Here is a 20,632-nt window from a genome sequence, read left to right as displayed (position 1 = left end):
TAACCCTAGAACCTGCGACGGAGGAAAAGTCCTATTGACTAGAAAGGAATTAGTAAGACAGTGTCTGAAAAAGATACAGCAGTGCTCGGAATCGAAGTCAAAGTTAACTATTTAAACATGACTCATGATGGAAACCCTGTTCCCAGCCCTCCCTTCCGTGATCCTAACTGGTACTCAGTTTTCATATCTCAAGACTTATTTGCACTATAGCAAAATAATGGTATACAGTACAACTTTGATCTTTTGAGTAACAAGAAATTACCTGACCAAAGCAGAGATAAAAAATTAAGGTAGGCATCATCTCCTGGAGGCTGTGCTGGGAGGGAGGAAACAGAGCATCCCTGCCCTCACAGAGAACACCTCATTCCCGGTCTTCTCCGGTCACTCCGGCAGCGGCTATCTCCCTCTCATCGCCTCCTCCTCACCCGGTCTCTTCTATCTTCTTATCTTGCTTTATTTTCCAACACAGCACTGTCTCCAACCTGACATTATTTCTTTATTGTTGCCTCTCAATACTAGAATGAAAGCTCCCAAGAAAGGAAGGACTTGGTTGACTCCTGCATTTCTGCACATGGAACAGTGCCTGGTATGTGGCAAGTCAACAATAAGTATCTGTTAAATGACTATTTAAATGAATGGGGGAGCCAGGTGCTGAACCTGTCTGTGATAAGCTGTGGTAGCCACTGTATTTCATAGACACTTCCATTAATTATAAGATGCACCATTATTTTACATACCACTAAAACAGAAAAAAATGCTGTCAATTATCCCAAGAGTCTACCAACTCTAAGAGGCGGCTTGATTTCAGAAATATTAAAGTGTGGAATTTTTTTTTACAGAACTGGTAACATATGATGTATCCTAGAGTTGTATCTGAGAGCCAGGCTCTATTTTCTTCAGGGCACTTTTCACTATCTGCAAATATATTATGCTGTCTTTCTCCCTCAGCTGGGTTGTGCATTCATGGGGCCAGGGGCTGCATCTTGTTCATCACTGTAGCCTCACACTTAGGATGGTATTTGGCACATAGTAGACAATTAATATTTGATGAGTGAATGTATGAATCAAAGTGATAGCTTAGTAGTCAGGGAAATGATTTTGAGGGCCATCTGTGAGATAAGGGAAAGAAGGAAGAGGTAATTTAAGGAGAATGGAGGAGAAGGATCAGGGGTCAGAAAACAATGATTTTTGTTTTTTTCCCAAGAGAAATCTTGGCAAGTGAGCATTTTCTTGAGATTATCTGCCCTCACTCTCCTTTCCTTTCCCACCCTGAGCTTACACATGAAACCCTTCTACTGAAAGTCAAGGTATTTATATCTTCTAACAAATACATATGATTTAAATTTTATTTTAATTTATTTATTTATCTGGCTGTGTCGGGTCTTCGTTGCGGCACACAGGATCTTCGGTGAGGCATGAGGGATCTTTCGTTGTGGCACACGGGCTTCTCTCTAGTCGTGGCATGTGGATTTTTTCTCTTCTCTAGTTGTGGCACACAGGCTCCAGGGCTCGTGGGCTCTGTAGTTGTGGCGTGCGGGCTCCAGAGCACATGGGCTCTGTAGTTTGCGGCACGCAGGCTCTCTAGTTGAGGCGCTCGGGCTTAGTTGCTCCGTGGCATGTGGGATCTTAGTTCCCTGACCAGGGATTGAACCCGCGTCCCCTGCACTGCAAGGCAGATTCTTTACCTCTGGACCACCAGGGAAGTCCCTGATTTAAATTTTAAATGTCCTTTCCATTAAAAAATATCCATTCCATAGAAGTCAGATGTGTCATTTGTACACATAATAGATAAAATTATTTCTACCACTGAATATTTATTTATTTATTGGCTGTGTTGGGTCTTTGCTGTTGCACGCAGGCTTTCTCTAGTTGTGGCGAGCAGGGGCTACTCTTCGTTGCAGTGCGCGGGCTTCTCATTGAGGTGGCTTCTCTTGTTGCAGAGCATGGGCTCTAGGTATGTGGGCTTCAGTAGTTGCAGCACACAGGCTCAGTAGTTGTGGCTCGCGAGCTCTAGAGCGCAGGCTCAGTAGCTGTGGCACACGTGTTTAGTTGCTCCGCAGCATGTGGGATCTTCCTGGACCAGGGCTCGAACCCGTGTCCCCTGCATTGGCAGGCGGATTCTTAACCACTGGACCACCAGGGAAGTCCCTATCACTGAATACTTTAAATGTTTCCAGTCTTTCCCCTTGTAAGCAAAAGAGAATTTAGAACCTATAAAACAAAGTTACTGCTTACACTTGATAACTAACAACCAACTGTGAATACACGGCAGACAGATTCTTACCTGCTGTTTATTGCCTTTTCTGGTTAACATGACAAACGGCATCGTATCTGCAGACTCTGCCTCTCCCTCCCCACCACCGAGTGGGGGCCCTTTCCTCAGCTGGCTTTTGAGATGCAAGGGAATGGCAACATCAAGTTGGTGCACTTTAACAGATTCACCACTTCGTTGCTTAAAGACAGAAATGAAAAAATGTAAATAGCCCAATACATTGCAAACAATTCCTTCAGTGCTATATTTCTTAGAGCCAAGTCATCCTTCTGAAACCACAGAGTCATCCCCCACCTCCAAACCCTTACACACGCCTTGGAAGAACCATATGATTTGGCTCCTATTGATGGCTCCAGCCTCTCCCAAGCTCAAACAAACAATGCTGTAGGTTCTCCTGTTTTCCTGTTTCTTGAGTGCACTTGTCCTCTCATTCACATTCACAGCACACATCTTCCTTTGTAGTTATCATAGGCCATAACTGCCTGCTTATCCATGAGATGTCCCACCTGACTGATGGGGTTCATCACTGAACCCTTTCCCTGGCATTCTATGGTGGTGCTTTACACACAGCAGGTGCCCAATTAATATTTAAGAGTGAATGGAATCTATTAATGTTCAGATTAACTTCCTGCTTATTAATATCAATTATTTTTAGCATTCACACTGCATTTATCAACCAATTATTTAAACAAACCTTCACCAATGACTTACTACATGTTAGGCTTGGAGATACTAATATTAAAAAGACAGTCTCTACCCTCAAAGAGCTCATAAACTTGTTAAGTAAGAGAGAGAAATAAATTAATTACGATTCATCTGGGTTGTGTATAACGTGTGTTGGGGATGGAGTGACCACATAGGCCTAGCTGAGAGTGGGTGGGTGCTGAGATTTCACAAAAGGTTGAATGAAAATGGGACATTTGAGAACATTAAGACTTCACATGACTTCCTCCAAGCAGATGGTAAAAGAGCAGTTTGAGGGATATGGAGGGAATTTAGGCAGGGGAGGAATAGGTGCAAAAGCAAGGATGCGAAACAGCAGTTGCATTTAGGGAACTGCAAATAATTTTCTAAGTCTGATGAATGGAGCACGAATGAGAAAAGAGCGGAACATGACTCTTCAAAGCTAAGAAGGTAATGCGGAAAGGCCATGAAGGTGTTAAAACTGCTTAACGCTATTTAAATAGTCTTTTGATATAGGTGCCATATATGCAAGAGACTTGCAAATCAAGCAAAATGGTAATAAAGGTGTAAGGTTTTATTGTTTTGATTTCTAAGTTCCAATTTCTTAGAATTTGCTTAAAGTTCTCCCAGGTTCATAAGATTTATAAAGACTTCTTATCAATACTTAAAATTTGAAAGAATCATGTTAGATGAATCTTGATTTGTAAATTATCTTTCTTTCCTGATTACAAAATTAACATACTCTCTTCGTAAACTATTTCAATACAAAAATATATTACCGGGCTTCCCTGGTGGCGCAGTGGTTAAGAATCCACCTGCCAGGCAGGGGAAAGTGGATTCGAGCCCTGGTCTGGCAAGATCGCACATGCCGCAGAGCAACTAAGCCTGTGCACCACAACTATTGAGCCTGCGCTCTAGAGCCCGCAAGCCACAACTACTGAGCCCGCGTGCCGAAACTACTGAAGCCCACGCGCCTACAGCCAGTGCTCCACAACAAGAGAAGCCACCGCAATGAGAAGCCCACGCACTGCAACGAAGAGTAGCCCCCGCTCGCTGCAACTAAAGAAAGCTTGCGCACAGCAAAGAGCCAACGCAGCCAAAAATAAAATTAATTAATTTATATATATATATACACATATTACCAAGTGCGTCCATACCAATCCCTCCAGCTACCTCCCTCAGCCCGACTCCAAGATGCAACAACTATTAACAATGGGTCATGTCCTTCCAGATTTTTTTCTTGCATATATATACATATATAAACATATACTATATACACATATAAACAGGAGCAACCATGATGCATATTATTCTATACTAAACATACATGTTTTTCTTCTTTTTGATTCAATATCTTGGGCATCTAGTTGAATATATACAGAGCTAATTATAGGGGTGTGTCTTATTTATTTTATTGGTCCTCTATTGATAGACAGTTTAGACTTTTTTTCTATTACAATGTCACATCTTTGTGACATTATATTTAACTTCATGCACTTGAGAGACTATTATTAAGGGTACGTTTTTAGATCAAATGGCATGCCCATCTGACAGGTTTACCAAATTTTCTCTAAAAAACACTGGACTCATTTACACTTACCAAATATAGACGTTTGCCCACACTTAACCACAATAGATACTGTCACTTTTTAAATCTTAATATCTGATGATCTGATAAAAAGGCCCTTCTTAGTTTGCTTATCTTTTGATTGTCAGTGAGCTTTAGCACGATTTTGCATATTCTTTCCAACAACAACACAATGAGTCATTCATCTTTTCTCGTTAGTTTGTACGATCTCTTTGGTATAGTAGAGATACTGACTCGTGTTGTGTCGGCTATAGACTTTTCTCCCCCCTGGTTTGTTATTTCTTAAAGGTTTTTATGGCATTCTGTGCTGGAAAGTAATGTAACAAATGGTTGATAAGAGACTACACCACTCACTACCCTTTCACCTTAAGCAAGTTTTTTTGTCTTTCCAAGCCTATTTCTTTAAGTGAAACATGGGAATATGAACAGCATCCAACAGCACTGTATGAAGAATAAATGTAAAGTCTTAATGCAGTGCTCAACAGTTTTCACAATTATTAAGATTTTTTGAGAGATTTGCAATTAATTCTGGTGTGGAAATAAAACAGAAATCCAGCTTTATTTTTATTGACCATTTGTTGAATATACCATTTTCCCTCAACTGATCTGAAATGTTAACTTCAACATGATTAAATTGTCATGTTCTGAGGTCTATTCTGGACTCTCCTCTGTTTGATTAATCTATCTATTCCTGCAACAACCTACTACTGTATATTTAAAGTGTTTTAATATCTTGTATCTCGACTCACTCTTCATTTTCTACAAGTCTCCTAGCTATTCTGTTTGTTCTTACAGATGCTTTTAGAATAATTTTGTTAAGTTCACTGCATTCATGTCCCTGTTCTTCTCTCCCCCCGCCCCCACCCCATCCCCAAATGCCCCCCATGGGACAGAATTAGGACTGCATGAAATTTAAGGACCTGATTCATGAAGAGTCAATGTCTTCACGATACTGCATCTTCCTATAATTTTTAGCAAAAGGAAGACATCTGTACAACTGTTCGTTTGGGGTATTTGATAATGATTTAAAATCAGTGCCTAACAGAGGATGAAGTTTTCTCCAGTACATAAACACAAATGCAAAAATGTGAATTCAAAGTTTCCTCCTCTCTGATCACATCCTCCCATCCTTCCAGATCACTTCTTCAAGAGTGCTCAATAAGCAACGATCACTGGACCACATCAAAAGCTCCCATTCCTCCGACTTCCTCAGCTGTTCTACCTCATTTCTAAATGCTGGGTTCCTCAGGGCTCAACCCAGAACCTGCTCCTCTTCTGTCTCCACACTCTACATCTGGGTGAGTCAGTTATTGCCATGGCTTTAAATATGCTCTAACAACTGCTCCGTTTATGTTTCTCTTCTGATCTCCAGACATTTCCACTGACACCTCACAGGCTCCTCAAACTTAACAAGTGGAACTCGGGCTCACTCTCCCGTTCCCTGTCAGAGACCAGCCAGTGGCCCAAAAGCTAAAAGACTTGAGTGTCGTCTTTGACTCCTTGGGCCCCACACACCGCTATCTAATCAAGCACCAAATAAATCCAGTTCATTCTACCTCCTTAACAGCTTTCAAATCCAGACTTCTGTCCATGTGCTCTGCCACTCTCCTAGACAGATGACCATCATCTCTCACCTGGGTTACCACCACAGCCTTCTAACCACCCCCCTGGTTAGTCTCCCTGCTTTTAGTCCTATCCCAGTCTGAACCAGCTCCTTAAAGGACCGGGCCACTCCCAATTACCTGTTCTCATGCTGTGACCCACCCACAGACCGTGTTCTATTAATACTGGCCTTTTTAAAGTTTTTCAAACACAAGTTCTTTTCTGCTTCAGGACCTCTGACACACTGTTTTCACATTACCCTAATTTTTCACCCAGATGACTCCTCTGTACCTGTCTTGTCTAAAAGTCATGCTCTCAGAGATGCCTTCTCTGATTATCTTATCTAAAGGAGGCCCTTCCTTTACTCTACCAAAGCATTCTTTTAGTTCCTTAGCACTTATAATTTGAAATTACATATTTGTGGTTAAATATCTACCTCCCCCAAAAAGTACATTCTCTGAGAGCAGGAACCAGGTCTGTTTTTATTTACTACTTTATACTAAGCCTGAACAGTGCTAGTCACACAGTAGGCCCAATAAATACTTGCTAGACAAATGAATGAATGAGTAAATCGCTACTGACTCATGTAAGATAGGAAAAACTTCTTTAAGGAGTAAACTGTTTATTACCTCGTCAAAGGGATTATAATGATTATGTTTTATTTGATGATGTGTGCTCCTAAATGACATGAATATAAGGTTTGTTTCATAAAGTAAGAGTTTTCTAGATGTATGAAGAAGCAAATTGGCCTGTACCGCTAATTTATACATTATCATAGCTTCTGACCTTATCAGCATCAATGAAAGTAAGATCCAGTATTTCTTCTCTAAAGGATTATTCCATCGGCATCTACTCCATAACATCCTCTATCTTAAAAATAACCCTCTTTTAACTCTGACCTTCTCAAGCTACATCCCCATTTCTCTTCCCTTTCTAGAAAACGTCTCAAGTCAGCTCTACCTGTATCCAGTATTTTCACTTCCTCCTTTTCCGTTTCCCATTTAGCCCACACTCCATCGGGCTTTCACCTACCATTCCAACAAAAGCCCTCTTCTCAAGTCACCAAAGGTTAAAACAATAGCTATATATAGGGCTGAAGTAAACAGTCCATGGGATTTTCCCTCTAACTACAGAAAAACATAATTACCTAAATCACCGGGAAGATGGAGCTTTTTATAAAATCTAGTATCTTAATATCATGAATACATTAAACAATTAACATTTCTTTAAATATCAAATGACCAATTTCCTCTAGATATTTATATACAAGTTATTCAAATTACAAATCAAACTTAAGAATTTACTAAATTAAATTTCCCCAAATATTTATCTTCTGCAGTTTGACTCCTCAACAAACTGCAAGTGAGGGGTTTTAGAAATAGAGACATGACTTCAGAGAGAAAAGGCGGAGGGTGATACAATGAAGTCACTCTGTTCCAAGTCTTATTACATTTTTTCCATTCTATTTTCAAAGAAACGTGGCAAATCAGGATGTGGGATGCCAGAAGTATTGGCAGCTTCAAACTGTCTAACTTAGAAAAAGCTGCTGCAGAGGTAAATGTTTAGGTAGGAAACACAATCAAATGTGCTGCAGTATTTTGTATCGAATATTTTGGATTAGAGCAACAGTTAATACCTGAAGATTTTCTAGCATCATTTTATCCAGAGCTTGAATGAAGTCTTCATCTTCTACACAAGGTACATGTTTGAGTCCACCTCCTTTAATCATTACCTCCTTATAAAAACAGAAGAGAAACAAGAATTCAGACCAGAAATTCTAACTGTAATATCTTGTATGGCAGAACCTTTTGTACTGATAACTTTTTCAACATAACTCAAGGAATGAGTGAGCAATATAACATTATTATATATTCAAAGAACTTTTTAATAAAGAAAAGTATTTAGATAGGAAAACAAATTAAAAATGAATTTCCAAAGAAACATTATTTCAATTATCACAAAAACTAAAACTTCAGTGGCTAAAATTGAAATACTATGAAAATAATGCACAATTTCAAAAAGCGAATTTTCAGGGCTTCCCTGGTGGTGCAGTGGTTGAGAATCTGCCTGCCAATGCAGGGGACACGGGTTCGAGCCCTGGTCTGGGAAGATCCCACATGCTGCGGAACAACTAGGCCCGTGAGCCACAACTACTGAGCCTGCGGGTCTGGAGCCTGTGCTCTGCAACAGGAGAGGCCGCGACAGTGAGAGGCCCGCGCACCGCAATGAAGAGTGGTCCCCACTTGCCACAACTAGAGAAAGCCCTCGCACAGAAACGAAGACCCAACACAGCCAAAAATAAATAAATTAATAAATTATTTAAAAAAAAAAAAAAAAAAAAGCGAATTTTCAGCCATACGTACAGTATTTTCTTCATCAGTTTCATTCTCCTTATTTGAATCCGTGAGGTAATCTGTATTCTCTTCCTCTTCTTCCTCCCCTTCATCGTCATCATTATCAGAACCCTCCTGAAATTGTTTAACATTTGTAGAAGATTAAAACATTTTGAAAAACATTACTAATTTTACATGCCTTAAAATGATGTTAAAATTTCTGTATAATTGTTTATTCTCCGATTTCAGCCTTTTATGCAGTCTGCCTAGAATGGTAGGGCGAAGTCAGCTGGCAACATGTACTACATACCAGTAGCTGAAAACCCATTTCACATTTTCCACTGATCTAGTAATACAAAGATCCTTTGTAGAAACTCTTCCTTGAATTCCACAAGGAACGAGTTTCCTGAACCTTTTGTTATTTTTCTCCTCCCTAACTTGAGATTGATTTTCTCATAGCAGTTCTTTAATACCCATCTAACTCTGCAATGAAAGCTGACAATTCAAATTTAACATCGTTACCATTTGAAAGCAATGACACTACATTTTATAAAGCACCTCACTGTATAAAGCACCTCAGTTTAGAAAGTGCTCTCACAGCATTTTGTTTGCTCTACCTAATTCTGAAGAAGGATGGATAAGCTTTATGGTCCTCATTTTCATATGTGAAAAAACGAAGGCTCAGAAAAGTTAAGTGACTTGCCCAAGGACACATGCTTTATTAAGCAGAAGAGATAGACATTCTGACTCCCCTTGCTGGTGGCTTTCAAGTACTACATCTCTCCATCCTCTCCTGTCAGTCCCCCCAGCATCCTCTTCTCTCAGCCAAAATTCCTTTTCAAACGGAAGATTGGGCAGAACTCCAGTGAATTTTCAAAGAGGCACAAAAAACCCAAAACTATAACCAAAACCAAAACCAAAAAAAAACAACCACACAGGGGCAGCATTCCATCTGAGTATCCTTCCAACACAATTCACTCCCACTCTGTTCCATAAAAGTTTTTTTTAAAAAGACTACACTAAACCCAGCTGCTTCTCATTGTGCCAAGAGAAATAAAGTGAATGAGAAGTAATTCCTAAGATAAAACAAATGATTTAAATTTGTTATAACACTTCTAGTATACACAGCAATTGATTTTAAAAATCCAAACAGTGCATTATTACTTACTATAGAAACATTTGAAAACTTTTAGAATTTCTGAAGTGGAAATAGTTGAGGAAAATAAAGAAAGGCATTAACTTTTTTTTTCAAATGCATTAACCTTTTCTGACATAATTCTATAATTCAAATTTAAATTTGCAATAGAAATGCTCTTAAATTGGCCCTTGGAAAAAATTAATCATTTCTTAACACTTGAAAGATGCTTCCTATTCAAAAACTAAGCTAAAACGCATTAACTCTTTTCTTTCACCATTTTTTATATTGCTCAGGCAAAATAAAACGGATTAACTTTTGAAATTAAAACGCTGAACAAGAATCTCCCTGTCCTAATCCCATGGTCATAACCTGTGAGGTGAGGAAGTCAACAGACCACATGAGCTGGTAAGGAAAGCAGGTGGTCAGCACAGCAGAAGTCAAACTGTCCAAGTTCAAATGCTGGCTTGCTAGGACCTGGGCCAAATTATTAACGTATCTGTGCCTTATTTATAACCTAACTCATAGGGTGCCAAGAGAAATGGTAATATGAACACAGTGACCATGCTCAATAAATATTATTGCTATTACAATAATAAATCTTGTACTTTCTCTAAAATGCTGCAGAAAATTAGAATTTTAGCAGAAGAACATTTACTTCATCTTTAAAGTTACTTTTAATTTACCCAGCTGATACTGAGAAGAAAATATTCTAGTTGTTATGTGCTAAGAATAATTTCAAAAGGCCATATGGAGCTTGGAAGAGTTGTGGACCAAGATGGAAAAGAAGAGTACAACTTTTCTGAAGAGTTCCACTCCAGCCCTGTTCTTTCTCAGTCAAGGCAAATATTTATAGAATATCCTACATTGTTCTTACTACTTTATAATCGACCCATCTTCTCTCTTCAAAAATGTTCTCCTCCCTATGTTTGGAGGGTACTGGTGGGAAAGGATGGTCTCGGGTGGGAGAGCAAACAATTCCAACTCCATTTCCTTAAAGTAAACCAACCATTCCTTTCAATTCTCCTCCCAGACAAGGCTCATGAGTCATCCTATTGAACATTTTGTTTTTCCACTTAGCAAGCACACATATATTATGTATAATATCCACTTTGCAACCGGAAAAGAAATAGTTAAAAATGATACAATTCTAAAAATTATAAAGTTCACTTTTGAAAAGGAGAAAATGCATTTAGAGGAGAAAATATAATACATTACAACTATTCAAATGAGAAATTTATAGGAAAATGAGTCACTCTTTAATGTCACATTTACTGAGGATGTTTAATTTATTAGATTCTTTACCTAATTAGTGTGGTAGCAAAATCCAAAGACAGCCATAAGATTACTCTAAAAATACAAAATGGAAATACTCTCTCATTTCCTTTTGTTGTTATAAAGTACTTAATAAGCCAATTTAAATTATATAATTGAATGTTTCTACGACAAACTCATTTTTTAAAAAAGCAATATAGGGACTTCCCTGGTGGCACAGTGGTTAAGAATCTGCCTGCCAGTGCAGGGACATGGGTTCGAGCCCTGGTCCGGGAAGATCCCACGTGCCGCAGAGCAACTAAGCCCATGTGCCACAACTACTGAGCCCGTGTGCCACAACTACTGAAGCCCACGCGCCTACAGCCCATGCTCCGCAACAAGAGAAGCCACTGTAATGAGAAGCCCACACACCGCAACAAAGAGTAGACCCCGCTCGCCACAACTAGAGAAAGGCCACGTGCAGCAACGAAGACACAACAAGGCCAAGAATTAATTAATTAATTAATTTTCTTTTTTTAAAAAAGCAATATAGCAATGTCCATCTCTTACACAGAAATCAATTATAGAAACATATTCCAGTTCTAAATTTTTATCAATTTATTTATATCTACTTTAGGGGAGTGGTCAGGTTAGAAAGAGAAAGTGCTGGCAATACTGTATTGTATATTTGAAATTTGCTAAGAGTAAATCTTAAAAGTTCTCATCACACACAAAAAAACACATTTATAACTATGTGAGGTGATGGATGTTAACTAAACTTATGGTAATCATTTCCCCCTCTCTCTCTCTCTTTTTATATATATGTATATATATATATATCAAATCATTATGTTATATGTACACCTTAAACTAATAAAATGTTATATCAATTATATCTCAGTAAAACTGGGGGAAAAAAGTGGTAGCAAAATAACAACACAAAGGTGCATTTCTACTGCCTATAAATGCTAACCAATTATAAAAACCATACATTATTATTTATGCTGCCCTTTTACACAATAATTCATTTTTAACTAACAGCAAAGCTATTTGCTATGTAGTCAAATCATACGAAATGTTCATTAATAGCTACAGACCTTCAGGGCTAAAAAAAAAAAAGACTTAGGGATTTCTACTTCTAACTGTAGAAAATCTTAATTACCTTAAATTATTGGTCATTTTTAAAAATTAATTACTTAATTAATATTTATTTTTGGCTGTGTTGGGTCTTCGTTGCTGTGCTGCTGTGCGTGGGCTTTCTCTAGTTGCAGTGAGCATTGTGGTGCACAGGCTTCTCATTGCAGTGGCATCTCTTGTTGCAGAGCACGGGCTCTAGGCACATGGGCTTCCGTTGTTGTGGCACGCAGGCTCGGCAGTTCTGGCTCGTGGGCTCTAGAGCACAGGCTCAGTAGTTGGGGCGCATGGGCTTAGTTGTTCCTTGGCATGTGGGATCTTCCTGGACCAGGGCTCAAACCCGTGTCCCCTGCACTGGCAGGCGGATTCTTAACCACTGCGCCACTAGGGAAGTCCCTATGGGTCATTTTTCTTTCGTGCTAAATGAAGCTTTTTAAAAATCCAGTTTATGAATCTCTCTTATGAATGCCTTAAATAATTTACATTCCTTTATACATTAAACAACCCATATCCTCTAAACATTTGTATTCTATTTACTCAAGTAAATCAAAACTTAAAAATTTAATAAATTCAATTTCCACAAAACACTTAAATATTGATTATAAATTTAAACTTTTTCAATATTTAATTAAAATACTTCTAAATTATCACACTCTCCTAAATGCTTTTAGCACCCAAGGGACACAAAGAAACCATACACATGATATAATTATAAGCTTACAAGGTGAAAAAGTGCTAATTCCATGGTTTAAATTTTATATTCATCAGTATTTTATTGTTATTCTTATTCATCCTGCTTTTTATTTTCTTAACTTTCTAATTTAAATATATATTAATGTAGACAGCATAGCATAAGGAACCCTTACCCATTACACAACAATTATTAGCTAATGGTCAGGTTATAGTTTCTTGTATATCCCTAACTCAATGCCCAGTCTACTTCCAGGTTATGAAGCAAACCCCAGATACTCTATTGTTTTAGGTGGAATTTTTAAAACTTAAGCAGCTTTAGAAGAAAAAAGGAACGAATTAAAACTATTAGGTTGAATCATATGTGAAAATGACATTTTGGTAGGTCCGAAATGGTAGAACAGTCATTTCATATGGTTTGGCCTAACAGAGTCGTAAAAACCAAAGGGCACGCTGATGATTATGGTACATGATGATTTTCAGATTTCCTATACTATCAGATCTGGGAAAAAGCAAAGTTATTAACATCTAGTCTGCAATTTTTTCATAAAATCTACAGGTTAAAAAGTCCACACTCAAAAGTGAGATTAAGGGGACTTCCTGGTGACCCAGTGGTTAAGACTCTGTGCTCCCACCGCAGGGGGCACAGGTTCAATCCCTGGTTGGGGAACTTAGATCTCACATGCCACACGGTGTGGCCAAAAAAACAAAAGTGAGATTAAGATGCATAGCAGATCGGGACTTTCCCAGTGGCGCAGTGGTTAAGAATCTGTCTGCCAATGCGGGGGACACGGGTTCGAGCCCTGGTCCAGGAAGATCCCACATGCCGTGGAGCAACTAAGCCCGTGCGCCACAACTACTGGGCCTGTGCTCTAGAGCCCGCAAGCCACAACTACTGAAGCCTGCGTGCCTAGAGCCCGTGCTCCACAACAAGAGAAGCCACTGCAATGAGAAGCCTGCGCACCGCAACAAAGAGTAGCCCCCGCTTGCTGCAACTAGAGAAAGCCTGCGCACAGCAACGAAGACCCAACGCAGCCATAATTAAATAAATAAAATTTTAAAAAAAGAAAAAAGATACATAGCAGATGAAACAATTTTTTGTCTTCAAATTGCCTATTAAATAAAAATCCTAACCATAATGATGGATACATGTCATTATACTTTTACCTAAACCCATACAAAGTACAACACCAAGAGTCAACTGTAATGTAAATGATGGACTTAGGGTGATTATGATGTGTTGCTATAGGTTCATCAGTTGTAACAAATGTCCCACTTTGGTGGGGGATGTTGATAATGGGGGGAGGTTGTGTGAGTAGGTACGAGCAGGTGACATATGGGAAATCTCTGTACCTTCCCCTTAATTTTGCTGTGAACCTAAAACTGCTCTAAAAAAATGGTCTTAATAACAGTAATTTTTAAAAATCCTATGATCAGTATTTTCTTACTTGTAAAAGAAAAAAAAAACCTCTTAATTAATCCAGCAGTTTTATAATAGATATATACTACTAGTTACATGTACTCTAATAAAACTAAAGAGGAAATCTTATTTTATACATTAAAGAAAGTCTTGGCTCATGTAATCAAAATACTCTTTTACAAATGTACCTATTTTGCTATAAATAAAAGTCATCACCTCTTCCTCTGGCTCATTCACTTCACTTTCATTTCCAGATTGTTCCTCTGTTTCAGCTCCTCCTTCTTCTTCTTCTTCATCCTCTTCAAGATTCTCTCCTTCTGTCATAGAATCTTTTGAGTCTTTGTCATTTACTAGGCCTTGAAGTGAGGAGAAAGTAGAAAAAGACAAAAAAAAAGATAAAGGCAAGTTTTCGACAGTGAGTATTACACCACTTAAAGTATGTATTAAGATAATTCAACAGCCATTTGCTCAGAATAAAATATGAACAGAATTTAAAGCTATTTTGAGAACCATTTAAAAAACTTAATTAGACTTTTATTTCAACAAAGGAGCACTGATACATTTCTTAACCACTAGCCAAAAAAAGAAAATTTTTCTTTTCCTTTCTCAGAGCTTCAAACTGTTTATCTCAGTCTCAGATGAACAAAGGCAAACAGTAGCAGCACATAAGGTGCAGCTTCAGCCACATACAATGCAACCTTGGTCACACTTTTTATCAAACGATATTTCAAGAATCTCTAAAAACTCAAGGATATAATAAAATTATATCGCTTTAATGGAGAAGTCACATTTGACTATCAATTTGAATGTCTGCAAATTAAGACTGAGGGAAGGAGGCAAAGCTATATGGTGACAGATCTAACAGCTGTGTCACCAAAGAGCTTGTGTTTTTCTTCAGTAACAGCGTGTTCCTCCAAAGGGAATTCCCTGGCTTGAATCTCTTTCCTCCTCCTCATGTTCATCCACATTTTGCTGCCTAGTCAACTCTTCTTTATTATCATTTGAGTTCCAAACTACTCTCTACTTTCAAGATGCACATACTATGGCCTCATCTGATCCGACTTTTCCCCACGCTCCCTAGTCCTAATCAAGCCTTTTCCTGTAGTTGGGGTAGACTCTTCTGTGTCACAAAGTACACTACCTTGCGTTCGTGATCATCAAATTGCTTCTCCATATAGAATATCGTTCAATATGCACTTTCAAATCCTATACATTCTTCAAATTCAGTCTAAGTTTCACTTCCTGCATAAACTCACTGAGTACTACTTTTCCTCCTACTTACTCTAAAGCACTTGGAGAATTGATCACAGCACTTTACATTTAAAGATACACCATGTAATGGTTTTTCTAATGATTTCAATACATGTTACATCAGATTATAAGATCCTTGAGAACAAAAAACTTTTTTTATATATTCAAAACTCATTAGAGGCCATATATTGATAAATACACAGTAGGTGTTTAGTAAATACTTGTTTATTCACAGAATCTTAGACAATTAGAGCAGACAGAAACTTTAGTGACAATGTGATTTAACCCTTTCATTTTATGAGGTATACTGAAGCCCAGAAAGTTTGAATAACTAACACAACCAACAAAAACAAAAAATTACTCCAGTGTCTGAAGTCTAACCAATTAAGAACTGACAAAAACACAGATGTATAGAGTGATGAAAGTAGGTACATTCAAGTTTGGAAATTAAAAAAAAAAAAAAATTGAGAAAAGATGGATAAAGCTCAGAGAGATCTGTTTTAAAAGAAAAATAATACTGAGGGAAAAAATTGCTATCTCAGATTGAGATACCATTAACTTACTATTTTATTTATTTATTTATTTGGAATTTCAGAAGCAATATATTGGTCTTTTATGTTATCAAAGGCAAAAAATTAAAAGTCAGGACTATATAAATCTAAGCACTCTCAATAAAAATATCACAGTGCTGATAAACTCACATGGCCTAATATACCATTATACCTTTTTTATAGCCACTTTAAAATACGTGTCATGGGAAGAACTCTAATGGATAAGTAGCTTTGTTTTGATAGCCGTACATCTAATTTGTAAGGAAAATACTACTATTTCTAACACATTTTCATTTGCATTGCAAGTTAGTTTCAAAAGCAGTTTATAAATATATTTTGCATTTGCTAAGCTGTAAAATAAACTGTTCAGTTGCTGACCTCTAGGACACTGTCAATCTAAAATAAACAATGCAGATAAAAATGTACAAAGGACATATGGTTAATAAAACGTAAAATCTAGACAGTAAAATATTTAAAATGTGGGTCAGAATTAAGTGTACTTGGGGACCAAAATCAAATACTGTTCTCTTGAATTTGAGCTGCTTGGTGCCTCAGTTTTCCTGCTCATAACAGACAGAGTAATAATTGTAATACTCCCTTTCAAATTATTTCTCTGTTCACTAGACATGCTGAGCATTTTCCCCACATACTTAATATGTCAGAAAGAGCACAGTCTTTGAATTCTGGCTCGATTGTTAACCTAGTATTTTGATTTGGGCTTTACGTAACTCATTTGTCAAATATGAACAACATTACCTTCCACTTTAATTTTGGCAAACTGGAAGTACTCAATAAAAATACCAACTCTTTCCTGCCCTCCCTCATTTGATTATGTTACGTTCATCTAACTATTGTGTATCAATTTGCCTGTGCTCTTTATGTAAGTGATAATAACCTGGCACAGAAATTATTTTCACTTCAATCTTAGTTATTTCTTTCATCATACTAAAGTTTTAAACACCCAAATCTGCCAACATATGTGTGCTTTCTTGCATCATTTTAAAATTTAGGAAAATGACCACCTCTCCGAATATCTGATGATCAGATCTATTTTTAACTTTTAAAAAATAAATATTTAACTCCTCAATCCATCTGGAGTTTGATGACATAAGATGTGGCTCTATATCAATTTTCCCCCCAAATGCTCACCTGTTGTTCTTATCCTATTTTTAAGATTCCTATTTCGTCATACACTAAATTGTTTTGTATTTAATTGGGGCAACTTCTGGGCTTTTATTTTATTCTACTGATTTTATTTTTAATTTATGAAATACACTCCTGTTTTATAAGTAATTTATTCATATGACTTTTCTTTTTTCACTTTTATTCTTCCCATTTCTGTTCCTTTTATAATATTTTAATATAATCTAGAACTTCCAAACCAGAATTAAATTACATTGCCTATTAACATTTTGGTTTTGTTCTTAAAGTGTGTCTTACTAGAGAATGGACTTGAGGACACGGGGAGGGGGAAGGGTAAGCTCTGACAAAGTGAGAGCGTGGCATGGACATATATACACTACCAAACGTAAAATAGATAGCTAGTGGGAAGCAGCCGCATAGCACAGGGAGATCAGCTCAGTGCTTTGTGACCACCTAGAGGGGTGGGATAGGGAGGGTGGGAGGGAGGGAGATGCAAGAGGGAAGAGATATGGGAACATATATATATTATATGTATAACTGATTCACTTTGTTATAAAGCAGAAACTAACACACCATTGTGAAGCAATTATACTCCAATAAAGATGTTAAAAAAAAAAACAAAAACAGTGTGTCTTAGAGCCAGTAATTCTCTCTATCCTGAGAAAACCAAGATACACACAAAAGTAACATAATAATGTTATTTATAGGGGTGCAAAATTAGAAATAACGTGTCAAACAACAGAATTAACACATTCATACAAAGGAAAATAGCCAGTTTTGTAAAAAATTAAATATTTAGAAAAGTATTTCATGTCAGGAAGAAATTTCATAATATATTAGGTAGAAGAAAAAATCCAGTTATAAAACTGCAAACACGTGAAGAAATTTTTTTTAAATAGAAGAACATATATCAAAATGTTAACACATGACTCTCCGTGCATATGAAATATCAGTGATTTCTGTCTTCTTGGCATTTTTCAAAATTTCTGCCATGAACACTTCATTACTTTTAATAATAGTAAAATGGTTTTAAAAATATAAGAAAACGCTAACTATTAAGTTAGCATTGGGTAGCTATAAGATTGAAATGATAATGAATTTGCAAGTGCTTGAAAACAAAAAACTACCAAAAGCAAGATGCTATATTATCTTATGGTTTATCAACAGGAAACAGATTTAATATAGATTTATTCATGTATATCTTCTCTATGATATTTAGACTCTAAAACAGAAGGAAAATGGGACGACTTGGGAGCATATTGATTCTAGCTGCCACCATCCTTAGAGTGGCATTGGCAAATGGTGACCTATTTTTTTCCTTTCCATATTCTAAACAAGGACAGACTCCTCAAAAGAAGCCCAAAGTCCTTTAATTTAACTCGTTGCTAGATAAAGGATAAAGCATACTGCTCTCTTTACTGCTACCAAACTGGGTGTCCAACTAGTATTTCCTCATGCCCACTATACAGAGAGAGCCATTCATAAAAGTCTTTGGGAAACAAGGCTAACACTATTTCAGAGCATATAAAGTAAATGAAATAAGTACGTAGATAAATAAACACTCTACTTGAAACGATCATTTTATACAATTAGAAATGTGAAAAGGAAAAGAAAGTAGATAATTTGGGACAAAGTTCAAAGAACAAAAAGAGTCACATATGCCTTTATGGGTTGAGAATTAGGAAAAGTGAATAGTTGCATAATCAGTAGCACCTTTCAAATAATGCTCAAATACATAACAGCAATCGAATTCTCCAAAAGAGGATTTACCTTGGAGAAAGAAACCCTATTAATATGCTGGATGTAATATGAAAAAATTGTTTTAGACGAAAAGGATCACCAATGCCTTTGCCATGAAAAGCGGTTTTTCAGATATGCAACATAGTAAATTTATACAATCAGTATAACTGGTCACGGTAAGGGTCTCCTAATAAATAATCTCCTAATAAAATACCAGCTTCATAGGCTGAAACCATATGTCACTTTGAAATGACTACAATACAACATGCTAAGAACTATCAGCAAGCAAACCAGACTGGTAAGGCCCCACCCTGTTCCCGTTATTTCCACTGGCAAGGCTAGTCGGCTCCTACAGTCCTTTAGGGGAGCCATTCAAATGCTACCTCTTCTTCCAGAACAATCTCAGAAGGATACTGAGAAAGTAAAGTGACCAATCCTCCTGTAGCACGTTTCTCACATGTTCTCTAGTCTTTAGAAACAGAGACAACTCCCCCAGTGACTAGGATCTAAAATTTGGTGGGATACTTTCAAACTTCTAACTGGCACTCCCCTTATATAGTGTCAAGCCTGCACTGTCTTAGGAAATAGTGTTATTGAAAATATATACTGTATATGATATGCTTTAATCAAAAGTAGGTTTTAAATTAGCAACCTAAAATTCTAAAATTAAGAGAGGCTGACAGGATTATATTTTTTCCATCATTATCATTTGCTTCAAGTTTTACATGACTGTTTTCCTCCAATTTGGGATTATTTAATGAAATCAAGAAGTAAGTCACCCAGGTCTTACCTAACACTATTATGTAACACTCAACATCGAAAAACAGAAAGTATACAAAAGTAAATGCTAACTGAAAACATTATAAAGCAAATTCTAGAAACGATCTGCCAAATACCATCTTTATTTTCTCTCTGTAATTAATTGCTTACCTAGTTTTATTAAGAATTCTCGTTCCAAGTCGTGTACCTGCCTGATGGATTCTTCCAGAGAATTACAGAGTTTGATCTTTGGTCTTAGCAGTTCTAGTGTGTCACTGATCATGTAATCTATGTCAATAGGAAATGGATGGTCTTTTGTCCAAACCTCCAAACTTTTCTTCCACCAAACATAACGCTGATAACAAATGAAAAATAAATTTAGCTATAAGAAATTAATAACAAAATATTTAAAATAATCTGTATCATGACATCACCTAGTTATAACAACTAAGCTAAAGAGTTGTACAAGACACCTACCATTTTTCTTAATGGTCAACAGCAATGATCCTAGCACATTTATTTCCCTCCATCTATATAGTTCCTAAGCCATCTGGTGACTTTAATTTAAATATATTTTTTATTGTTAACTGTCATAACCTTTTTTTAAAGGCAAGGAAAAATTATAAATAAATAAAACAGCAAATAAATTTTCAGGTACTGAAACCAGGCAGAAACTCCACTCCCAAATCCCAAATAGGGCTTAAATATTTAATTTTACAAAAACAACCAAATTCAAGGCAACGGTTTTGACAAATTATAATTATTTTCTCTATACTACCTGCTCTGTTTTAAAGCGTCAAAAGTATCTGAAGATAGGGTTTTGAATATATAAAAATCAGTAATCAACAAGCATTTACTGAACATCTTCTGTGTATATGGCACCGCTGAGATATTTTCCCTCGTCTCCTAGCTTGGCTCCTTCATTCTATTTTGTACTTGTAATTCTCAACTTTAACTAAAAAGCACAACCCCTGAATTTACTTGTTATAAACAGGTGTTCCTCTGGGTGTTTAATCTTCCTGTCCAGTTTCTTCTAGGTCTTTGCTACTCAAAGTGTGGGAACTCAGAGCTTATTA

General features: G+C 37.0%; 1 protein-coding gene across 2 annotated transcripts in view; it reads right to left on the bottom strand.

Moving 5' to 3' along the window:
* The window catches only part of UPF2 (UPF2 regulator of nonsense mediated mRNA decay), a 92,071-nt gene that overhangs the window by 10,318 nt on the left and 61,121 nt on the right, over positions 1-20,632 (bottom strand). For both annotated transcript variants that reach the window (XM_057543488.1, XM_057543489.1), the window contains exons 15-19: positions 19,728-19,911; positions 14,329-14,468; positions 8,510-8,614; positions 7,783-7,881; positions 2,285-2,452 (exon numbers count right to left, since the gene is read on the bottom strand). In XM_057543488.1, coding sequence (XP_057399471.1) covers positions 2,285-2,452; positions 7,783-7,881; positions 8,510-8,614; positions 14,329-14,468; positions 19,728-19,911 — 696 coding nt within the window. The remainder of the gene's footprint in view (positions 1-2,284; positions 2,453-7,782; positions 7,882-8,509; positions 8,615-14,328; positions 14,469-19,727; positions 19,912-20,632) is intronic.

This window comes from Balaenoptera acutorostrata, chromosome 3, assembly GCF_949987535.1.
Source record: "Balaenoptera acutorostrata chromosome 3, mBalAcu1.1, whole genome shotgun sequence".
NCBI lineage: Eukaryota > Metazoa > Chordata > Mammalia > Artiodactyla > Balaenopteridae > Balaenoptera > Balaenoptera acutorostrata.
The sequence above is the reverse complement of the archived record's forward strand: the minus strand, read 5'-3'. Positions and strand labels throughout refer to the sequence as shown.